The sequence below is a fragment of the Phalaenopsis equestris genome, unplaced genomic scaffold (assembly GCF_001263595.1).
Source record: "Phalaenopsis equestris unplaced genomic scaffold, ASM126359v1 Scaffold000094, whole genome shotgun sequence".
Classification (NCBI taxonomy): Eukaryota; Viridiplantae; Streptophyta; class Magnoliopsida; order Asparagales; family Orchidaceae; genus Phalaenopsis; species Phalaenopsis equestris.
In genome coordinates this window covers 3,048,029-3,059,120 of record NW_018164536.1, presented here as the reverse complement: position 1 = coordinate 3,059,120, position 11,092 = coordinate 3,048,029, and the positions used below count along the sequence as shown (strand labels likewise).

General features: G+C 36.4%; 2 protein-coding genes across 2 annotated transcripts in view; both read left to right on the top strand.

The window, feature by feature from the left end:
- The first annotated feature begins 1,238 nt into the window (after positions 1-1,238).
- The window catches only part of LOC110020200 (protein DETOXIFICATION 40-like), an 11,612-nt gene continuing 1,758 nt past the window's right edge, over positions 1,239-11,092 (top strand). The window contains exons 1-5 of the mRNA XM_020718214.1: positions 1,239-1,572; positions 8,905-8,961; positions 9,350-9,588; positions 9,678-9,811; positions 10,122-10,208. Coding sequence (XP_020573873.1) covers positions 1,247-1,572; positions 8,905-8,961; positions 9,350-9,588; positions 9,678-9,811; positions 10,122-10,208 — 843 coding nt within the window. The 5' untranslated portion in view covers positions 1,239-1,246. The remainder of the gene's footprint in view (positions 1,573-8,904; positions 8,962-9,349; positions 9,589-9,677; positions 9,812-10,121; positions 10,209-11,092) is intronic.
- Positions 3,556-7,242, top strand: LOC110020201 (protein DETOXIFICATION 39-like). Its single transcript, XM_020718215.1, has 4 exons — positions 3,556-3,811; positions 3,901-4,025; positions 4,342-4,428; positions 6,904-7,242. Exons 1-4 carry the CDS (start codon positions 3,646-3,648, stop codon positions 6,973-6,975), a joined length of 450 nt encoding a protein of 149 aa, XP_020573874.1. The 5' UTR covers positions 3,556-3,645; the 3' UTR covers positions 6,976-7,242.

Here is an 11,092-nt window from a genome sequence, read left to right as displayed (position 1 = left end):
GAAGGAAAGTCACATAACGGGGCAGTGAAGGCTCTAAAGTAGACAGCAAGCCCCCACCACCCCGTCAGTACTGTGTTGCCTACGCGCGCCCTACTGAAAGAAGGTAAAACCTCGCTAGGGGATGGAATTCATTCACTTGCATTCCTGATAGCACTACAAAAAGCTCCGGTCTTCACGCCATTAACCCCCTATTTATAGGAATGGATCCATATTCTACAAAATTACATATTAGTCTCCTCATCATTATACTTTTAAAGGGACCTTAGGGTAATTACAAAATTATCCACATATAAAAAGATTAGAGGACCGATTCAGTCGATAGGAAGTTTGTCGGTTGTTCACTGTACCTTGTGTTCGTCGACAGAGTCCAAAAAGAGATGATTCTTGTTGATAGTCCCGAGGGCCGATCACCGCCCTGCAAGAAATTCCCAGATATAGACCTCCGATCGCTACAACCAGATGTCCCCTTGCAGGCGGCCACGGTTCATAACGCACTCTTCGCACAACAAATCCACTTTGAAGTTGACTTATTCGCTCGGCCAATCGTCGGAATGTGTACGAGATACCATAAGGCCCCAATATCTCAATAGCACCTTTGTCTAAAGCTTGGAATGAGACTGAATATCCGAAACGCAGGAACGATCTGACTAGAAAGTCATTCAAAACTTGATCGAAGAACCAGCGTTTATTGAAGAAGGTATAGAGTCGATTACAAAAAGGACTAGTTTGAAAGGCTCGTTGGAATTGATCCGCTACGGGATTGACATTATACGCTATAGAAGCACCTGAAGTACTAAAAAGAATAGGTATGAGTTTTGTAATGGTTGGAGCAGCAAACTCGGATTCGGCAAGAATCTCATTTTTTGGTAGTACGAAGGGGGAATTGGCCCAAAAATTGGATGGGGTCAAGACGCTATCGGGCTAAGGCGGCTGAGTCAAGTGCCCCCCGAACCGCGCGAAATGGTCGCCTATTACACGGCTCACAAACTCTGCCTGGGGTGGGGGTACCTATTCTTCGTCGGCGGTACGGCGCTAAAGGGCCTCGGTTTGCTGCGTGGACTTCCTATGCATTTCCTACAGAGTGCAATGGAACCCAGCTCAGCTCCGCCGAGCCAAAAGGAAATAAAAGAACCGCCGCCGGAGGCGGACAGTGCTCCGAAGTGCACTGAGAGTTTTTTTTTTCTTTTCAGAACACTTGACCTGACCCCTTCTATTGAGCCATGTCTAGGTGGGCGCATTCATATCAATGGCAACGGTGTTGCTGCATCTGGTGCTGAGCTGGCTTGTAGTTTATAAGCTGGGGTTGGGACTATTGGGGGCGTCATTGGTACTGAGCATATCCTGGTGGATTGTGGTGGCGGCCCAGTTCTTTTACATCGCCACGAGCCGGAGATGCCGGCTCACTTGGACCGGGTTTAGTTGGCAGGCATTCAAGGGGTTGCCGGAGTTCTTCAAGCTGTCGACGGCGTCGGCGGTGATGCTGTGTTTGGAGACGTGGTATTTTCAGATACTGGTGCTAATAGCTGGGCTGCTTGAGAACCCGGAGCTCGCGCTCAATTCTCTTTCTATTTGGTAAGTAGGACTCTCAAAACGGGTCGTCGTTCGTGAACGGTTCATATTCAGTGCATTAAGACGCTTGAGTTTGATTCACTCGCAGACAAACTGAATGCAAACAATTTTTTTGTGGTAAATATACAAACGAACCGAATATGAACAAAAATTTATATGTTGCTTTCTTGATGAGTAGTATTTCTAAATAATTGAATTGTCTATAAGGTCACAAATATTTATAATCAATTAAAATCATTAATTAGAATAAAAATATATTAAATTATATTTAAATTCTGCTTAGCTTGCAGCGGCTTTGGAGTTAAACCGGTTTTGGTTTTTGTCTTTTTCTTTTATTTTTCTTGTTTGTTTGTGGTGGGTGGTTTGAAATTCGGATGGACCGGAGTTAGGTAGCTGCGATGGACGGAACGGGGATGGATGCCTTTTTCACAAAACCTGATGCGCATTCGGAATTAGGGGTGTAAATGAGCCAAACACGTGTTCGGCTCGTTTATATTTCGAGCTCAAAAATTCTGTTCGTGTTCGGCTCGTTTGCTTAACGAGCGAACACGAGCTGTTCACGTACAAAGAGTTGTTTTAACAGCCTTAATTATGTAACCATAAAATATTAAAGATTTAGGCATTTTTGTTTATATTAAAACATCATTTGAATCTAATTTAATAATTTTTATTTTATTTTCTAAATTAATACTTTTAATTGATTATAAATCTTTATAGCCTTGTAGTCAATTAATTTTCTTAAAAATACTACTCATCAAAGATTTATATATTTATATATATAATTGATTAGTAGTATTTCGAGCTAAAACGAGCCGAACATGAACGAATAAAGTTTTGTTTATGTTCGGCTCGTTAACTTAGCGAATGAGCCTAATACGGGCTTCTTAACGAGCCAAACACGAGCCGTTCGCGAAAAATGAGCCGTATTGACAGCCCCAGTTGTCCGCAAAAGCTCCCAAAAAGTTTATTTTTAAGTATTCTTCTAGAACAATTGGATATATGCCCTTGCTACTTTTGGTATACAATTAATTATGAATGGGAGCCCAATAGTAAATTTTAATTAATGATAGATTCAAGAACATGTCGCACGAGCCAAATCTCTAAAATTCAAGTAGAATGTGCTTATTTGAAAAATTCATGTTTTGATGATCTAAAAAAATTAATAATTAAAAAAAATTAATACACTGCTTTTTAAAGGTGCTGTGAGTAATGGATGGGAGATTGAATCGGTTGAACGAGATGATGTAATAAATATTAAAATTATTTTAATATAATATAGATACTATAATAATGATGTGGCAATATTATTTTTATCTATCTAATAAACAATGTTTTAATTTAAGGCTGTTGATTTTTGAATATTTTGAATGATATATTTTTTTTTTTTGAGACTTGTGGATCATATCCAACATGGCTTAGATGCAATCCATTTAGGTTAGAGAGATAAGCCTCTAATTATAGAGCTTCATTGTTCACATTTTTTAATAATATTCTAAATCAAATCATCTTTTGTCTTTGCCTAACGAGTGAATAAAAAAGAGTGGATGGATGTTTTGAACGAGTGTTTTTAGTGTGCCCCATCAGCTAGCAGAGAAGATCTAGCTATATGTATAAGTAAGCAACGATTCTTTTTCCAAGTGCATCAATCGAACCTTCCTTCGAATTGGCCAATTTTGAGTTGTTGTTCCACTCAGTTTTTGTTTTGTTCTCAATTAGAAAATAGAAAGATCATAAGGAGGAGAATCATATGGAACGCGAGGTTCTACCTTAGAATCCTCTTTCATCAAAAAGTTTTGAAAAAAAAGAATCATATACCAAATTGTTTTCAAGATTAGAAACCATACTCTCTGGTGAAGAAATTATCAATAAACAATCCTTTCATGACAAGGACAAACAGTTTTTGATGCATCTATAAATCTGTTGCCTTGTAGTAAAATTTTCAATTCAACGGTGTTTAATTTTTCACACAATAGCTCTTACCAAAATCATGTCATTTACTTTAGTGTGCGTGTGAGCAATGAACTTGGAGCGGGAAATCCAAAATCTGCAGCATTTTCAGTATTAGTGGTGACAATAATGTCCTTCATCATATCACTCATTATTGTGGTAATCATCCTTTGCTCTCGCGACTATATTAGCTATATATTCACCGAAGGTGAAACGGTGGCTAAAGCCGTCTCTGATCTCTGCCCTTTACTTGCCATCACCATCGTCCTCAATGGCATCCAACCAGTTCTATCAGGTAAACACTTGCTCTTCTCATGTGGCTTCTATCATGATTAAAGTTTTAATCATTATTTGATTTGTCTTTTGTTATGTGGTGTATTGTAGGTGTGGCTGTTGGGTGTGGATGGCAAGCCTTTGTTGCCTACGTTAATGTTGGCTGCTATTATATTGTTGGCATACCTGCTGGTGTTGTTCTTGGTTTCGATTTTGGCTTTGGCCTTGGAGCAAAGGTACATGAATAAATATGAAATTTTGTAAGATAATTATGTAATTTTTTTAGAGATAATTCTATGTTGAGGTGTAAAACTTTGCTTTTTTATGTTTTTTAGGCTGCTAATCACTAGAAACCTGCTGACAAAAAATGCCAAATTTATGATGTTTTAAAGTCTTAAATCATTGATGGAGTTTTGTGGACTAAATTACACCATATCATTCTAATGAATTTGTAGTGTGTATCAACATAGATACGTATGGAATTTTTTTTTTTATTTTTTTGGAAAAAAAGTAAATGATGACAAAATGATGTCTAAATAATAATTTGTGCAGGGAATTTGGTCAGGTATGATTAGCGGAACTTTCATGCAAACTCTCATTCTTCTTTGGGTCACTTTCCGAACCAATTGGAGTGAAGAGGTACTGCATTTTTTATTGTGGAAAAAGCTATTTGAAAATGTTGAACTGCTTGACGACGAAACCAAAAGAAAGAGACATGTTCTTTTTAGAATAAGCCAGCTGGAGGAAGGGTCGTAGTCATTATCAATGGTCGAAAGCCCCTTTCTACTCTACCTCTTCACTAAGAAAATCATCTTCCCGGTCCTGTATAAAAAAAAACATGAAATACAATGGAAAGAAATGAGAAAATTCTGTCAAGCTCATTTTCAGACGGTTTTTAGCTAGTCAAAACATTAAAAAAAAGCGCTTCGCGCCTGGCTGAACCTTCAAACATTATGGGAAGACCCATCCTCAATAGATTGGATTACCTTACCTTGTGCCTGTTGAAGATGAAAATGAAAAGGCGGACAACTTACGTTCGAAGACGCAGAGTCTTTATACCACTCCTTCTTTTTTTCATTTTTTGCAATGCAAATAGAGAAATAACTTGACCTGTATCTTGACTTTAGTCTCCCCAGTCAAACAAGATATTCTGGATGTTTAGAGCAGTCATGATCTGCTGAAGAATGTCTGCCGGAACAGAAAAAGAAGTAGCTAGCTGGTAATTCTATGGTGCTGCTCCTGATGAGGAGATATGCTGAGATGATGGAAATTCCATAAAAAGAAAGAGAGAAGCTTGATGAAGGTTGAAGCGGTATGCCTTCCTTTTTTTTCTTTGCTACGCACCTTGGTCTTTCTTATGGCTATGCTGGCCAATCTGGTTACCATAATAGAAAAAAAAAGATTCTAAACTTCGAGTTTTTCTGGACGGAAGGTTCTGCTCCGGAGAAACTCGTAGACTGCTCTTATCTTCCTCCTCTGATGCATCATCTCTCTAAACTACTCCTATGAAGAGAAGAAAAAGAAAGAAAACTAGCGCCTCTCCTGATACTCCGAGCGAATGCTGTGAATGAGTTTACGATCGAACAAATCAAGATCCGAGCGAGTAAGCCAAAGCCAATAAGACTCCATATTTCTTCTGCTTTCGTCAATACAACTCAATTGACTTGACCTTTTTACTACCTTGGACGAAAAAAACCTACCTACTCGAATGCCCGAACCGAGTTTCCGACGAAAGGCGCGGAGCGTTGATTGACCGTTCCAAAAAAGTGGAGGAGTGACTAGTTCATATTATGAAGTAGAGGGAATCAATTGCTGGTTGGAGATGCTTGCTTGTGTGCGTAGATACTCTTAGATTCTGTTGATCGTTCCATACTTTTAGAGCTCACCACCAAAGGCGCTAGAAAAAGCAAGGCGCGCAGCGAGAGCCTTCATCAAGTATCAAGTACATCTGTCTTCGCCCTCTCCCTAGTCGTTAGCTTGCTCTCCATCACCTTGGGTTCAGTTTGCCAAGAAGGCTGGTTTTCACATGAAGAGGCGGGAAAGGACATGACTTTGATTGTCTCGTATGTGGATGATGAAATCTTGATGGGGCAAGAATGACTTGTTGATCAAAGAGACCAAGCAGCAGCAATCGGTACACTACAGTAAAACAAACAAAGGCCAATTTAAACTAAACAGTTTTTGAAAAAGAGAGAACGATTAAAATTGTCTTCCTGATCTCTAGAATATAATTTACATATATTGCCTTTTCAAAGTTGCGTGGTGAAACCAGAATCAAACTCTATTGCCATTATTGGCTTTGTAGAACAATTGAGTTTGATTTATGATTAACATTTTTTTTTTAATTATATATTTAATGTCTCTTTCATGAAATTCAGTGTGTGAGCCGACTTGTACTTTTCTTATATATAATTAATGCCTTGTCCTATTATTAGTTAATAAATTATTTGGAAATTTTTCTTATCTTTAAATAAATTAAAATAAAGTCCAATTCGGCTCGACATCCAAGCTACCGGTCACCTTCACATATCTATTTTTATGAGAGCAATGGAAAGCTCAGTCGTTTGCATATGTAAAGAAAATGGAACATTGATTGATATCACACATATATCATACAAGGGACTGATGTTGCGGTAGAGTGGAGCAGAGCGAAAGAATTTGTCTAAATTGGGGGAGTTTCGTTATGTGGGTTGGGGGTACGGGGGATCTAAATCGGGGGAGTTTTCTTATGTGGGTTGGGGGTGCGGGGGCAACGCCCCGTGGTACAGTACAAGAATAATTTGGAAATTACATATTATATTTCAGGATTTACTCTAGGGTTATATATATATATATATATGTCATGTTTATAACATATGCTTATTTGTAACTCCTAACTCTAGGGAGTATCTCATATTCCGTACTTTTTTGCTTATTTGTAACTCTAGGGAGTATCTCATATTCCGTACTTTTTTTCTGAGATTGCAGGAAAGTCGCCGCTCTGCTCCCGAGGATGTATGCATCTTTGCCGAACCTCGTTAAATCTTTTTTTTCGCCCTAATTTCTCAACAAACATTAATGGCATTATATAGGTACACTACTGATATTAAATCGCAATTTGTTTTTTGATTGTAGGTTGAAAAAGCCCAGCAAAGGTTGGAGGCATGGGATGATAAGAAGAAACCTCTACTTGCGAACCAAAGCTGAAAAACTTGGCCCAAGGAGCAGCTTTGCAAGTTGGCGAATCATAATATCTCCGAGCAGGGCCCGTTACATGTTTCAGAGCTTTGTGATTGTATGCAGGTGAAGAAAATAAACAGATGGATGAGGAATTGGGATGAAGATTTCTTAAATTATAAGTTGAAAGAGGTCTTAGGGAGGGTAGTCTGATAGAATTTTATTTTTAGCATTTATTGAAGGTGTATTTAGCATTTTTATTTGCGCATGAATGAGGAAGACAGAAAGGTTGCATGATCCTGAGCATGAATGACCCTACATTATTGCTTATTCATCAATGTCTAATTCTAAAACCAACAACAACAAAAAAACCACCACCCTTTATCTCACTATGTGAGGTTGACTACATGAATCATTTTTCTTCATTGTGTCCTGTTATGTATTGTTGTGTGTCAAAAGATTGACGGCGGTAGAATGATATTTAATGTCTTAGTGTTGTACAAAGATATAATAAAGACAATGATAATAAAAAAAATTGAAGGAGAAGACGTCAGGATTATTTTTGTGAAAAAATCGAAAAAATCTCAAAATGAAAAAAAATCATGAGGTCTAGCCCAATCAAAGTAATTCATTATGTGATTCTAAATATATACATCCACTCTTTTCCTGAATTACAGAATATATAATTGCAAAAATGATAATCACAACTGTAGAATTGTAGTTCCACAATAATTGTCATAATTGGGCTACAACTCATACAATTTCTGGTTGTAATAGCAATAATTGGCTATAGAAGTCACAATTAGAAACGGTAACAATAATAGTTGGCCTCAAAAGCTATAATTAGTGGCTCGAATATTATTAATTGGCCATAGAGGTCGTAATTAGAAGTTGTAGTAGTAACTGACAACATAGGCCATGCTCAACAGCTGGAAGAGTGTCACTCGACCGCATAGATCATTGAGAGAAACTGCAGTAGAAACTGGCCACAAAAGGCGTAGTTGGTAGCTACAAGAGCATCAGTCAACCATATAGGCCATAGTGGAAACCTATCATAGTGACTGGCCACATAAGTCATAATTGGTAGATGCAAGAGCTTCAGTCGGCCATAGATGCTATAGTAAGAATATATAATAGAAATTGGTGACTTAGGCCATAATTGGTAGCTACAAGGGCATCAATCCATCACAGAGGTTGTAATGGGAAGCTATTGTAGTAACAAGTTACATTAGTTCTAGTTGATTGCTACAAATGCGTCAGACGACCACATCATAATATAACACTAGGTAATTCCTTAGGACAAAAATCTGGCAAAAGAACATTATTCATTCTGAAGTCAAATGCTGATTCATCCTCGTACTTTTTTTTGAGGTCTAATTTAGAGCATTGCTGTAATTGGAAAGATCGATGATTATGATGATTAGTTTCAGCTTGATGATGATCTATATTTATTTAAAGAGTAATTTATTTTCTATTTAATTTTATTTAGTGCTGTAAGTTTACTCTATTTCTGTTAGTATTTCTAAATAGTGATTGGTGTCTTAGTCCGACTGAAGTCTATGAATGATGATATATAAAATTCGTATACCTTGTAATTACTAAAAAATCTTATATCTGTAAACTAAATTTTCTCTATAAGGAAAAGAAGTTGTGAATTTAATTGAACTATTTTTCCTTTTAGTTTGTTGACATATTCCTTCTACGGTCTGCATTGCATGCTCCAGTACCTTTAGGTGGGGATTGACATTTCTATTTTTTATGTTTGATCTGTATCTAACTTGTATTTGGTTGATTTTTTCCCACTTCACTCGTTGATAAGTGGATAGAAATCTGCTTTTTAAAATCTCTCTATACTTTCAGGCTCTGTTTTTTAATTTTATCTAGGAACAAAAAATGTATTTCATTTTATAGTTAATAAATTATGTTTTACTTATATAAGCTCGTGTTTATTGGTTGCAGCATGACAATTTCTGGCTGGGTTTTCATGATTTCGGTCGGCTTTAACGCCGCTGCCAGGTTAGCATACATTAATCTTTCCTTATTTTTCCTTTTCTATTAATCATTTAATTTTTCTTTTGCTTTAAGTTTATAGACCATTTACATATTTAACACCAAGCCTTTTCATATTCACATACATATATATATATATATAACATCCAAAATTTTAATCTCACATCAAACTCACACTATCATTAAACTTCTTAAAAGTGAAACACAGCTTGTTCATTTATGTATATATAAATGTAAATATAGAATTTTATGTGGCATGTGTTTTACTTTCATGACAAGGACAAACAGTTTTTGATGCATCTATAAATCTGTTGCCTTGTAGTAAAATTTTCAATTCAACGGTGTTTAATTTTTCACACAATAGCCCTTACCAAAATCATGTCATTTACTTTAGTGTGCGTGTGAGCAATGAACTTGGAGCGGGAAATCCAAAATCTGCAGCATTTTCAGTATTAGTGGTGACAATAATGTCCTTCATCATATCACTCATTATTGTGGTAATCATCCTTTGCTGTCGCGACTATATTAGCTATATATTCACCGAAGGTGAAACGGTGGCTAAAGCCGTCTCTGATCTCTGCCCTTTACTTGCCATCACCATCGTCCTCAATGGCATCCAACCAGTTCTATCAGGTAAACACTTACTCTTCCCATGTGACTTATAACATGATTAAAATTTTAATCTTTATTGAATGTGTCTTTTGTTATGTGGTGTATTGTAGGTGTGGCTGGGGGGGGGGTTGGGTGTGGATGGCAAGCCTTTGTTGCCTACGTTAATGTTGGCTGCTATTATATTGTTGGCATACCTGCTGGTGTTGTTCTTGGTTTCGATTTTGGCTTTGGCCTTGGAGCAAAGGTACATGAATAAATATGAAATTTTGTAAGATAATGATGTCCTTAGAGATAATTCTATGTTGAGGTGCAAAAGCTTGCTTTTTATGTTTTTTAGGCTGCTAATCACTTGAAACCTGTTGACAAAAAATGCCAAATTTATGATGTTTTAAACTCTTAAATCATTGATGGAGTTTTGTGGACTAAATTACACCATATCATTCTAATGAAATTGTAGTGTGTATCAACATAGATACGTATGGAATTTTTTTTTTTATTTTTTTGGAAAAAAAGTAAATGATGACAAAATGATGTCTAAATAATAATTTGTGCAGGGAATTTGGTCAGGTATGATTAGCGGAACTTTCATGCAAACTCTCATTCTTCTTTGGGTCACTTTCCGAACCAATTGGAGTGAAGAGGTACTGCATTTTTTATTGTTCCATATAATGTTTTTCTTATCCTATATTCTTCAACATGCATCGGAAACAAATCTAAGGCCCTCTAAATATGGAAAAAAATATTACATCAGCACTTCTGATGCATTCGAAGTCTAATGCTGGGGCGTCACGTGTTAAGTGGGCTCCACCGTTTTAACACCGACCAATATCATTGATTACGGTGGGGCCCACTTGAAACGTCGCGTCCCACCATTAGACTCCAAACGCAAACTGAGTTAGGAGTCCTGATGTAGTATTCTCTCCTAAATATGATAGTAATTGCAATAGCTGCTTAAATAAAATAATATTTTTTTAAAATATTGTATCACTCTAAATATACGAATTTTTTAATACCACTCTAATACTTAATATTACTATTGCACTGCCATGATTAGTTGAAGTTGCCAAAGTTTATGTTTTATTAATGTTTTAAAATTGTATTTAAATTCATTTTGATTTAAAAAATTGAAATTTCCTCGTTACTGAGAAAGGTCAGTTGAATTTTCGGAGATCAAATAAGGATGCCATAAGCATAATTAGGTTGTCCTTTCTTATGCTTTCATGTACTATTATTTATTTTTGTATGGTGCCAACCGGTTCAATATGATCATTGAGTGCCCACCGAATTTTGGTTTTGAAAATTGAATGAAGATGAATTATCAATTAATATTAGTGTTATTTAACTCTATTATTAAAGATTGTGTCGTATAATGAAATTCACACGTATAGGTATTATCATTTTCTCTAGTAAAATTCAAAAAAAAAAGTTTTATTATAAAAAATTAAAAAACATAGGACTTATTAGCAAAAATCTAATGGGTGCTTGGTAGCCGAATTTGCAAAATTTTTTCTGTGCGGACTCCTGA

Excerpts from the sequence above, each read along its gene's own strand:
- LOC110020201 (XM_020718215.1), top strand. The coding sequence starts at position 3,646 with ATGTCCTTCATCATATCACTCATTATTGTGGTAATCATCCTTTGCTCT. Across the intron at positions 3,812-3,900 it reads CATCCAACCAGTTCTATCAG|GTGTGGCTGTTGGGTGTGGA; the intron begins GTAAACACTTGC and ends GGTGTATTGTAG. Across the intron at positions 4,429-6,903 it reads GAACCAATTGGAGTGAAGAG|GTTGAAAAAGCCCAGCAAAG; the intron begins GTACTGCATTTT and ends TTTTGATTGTAG.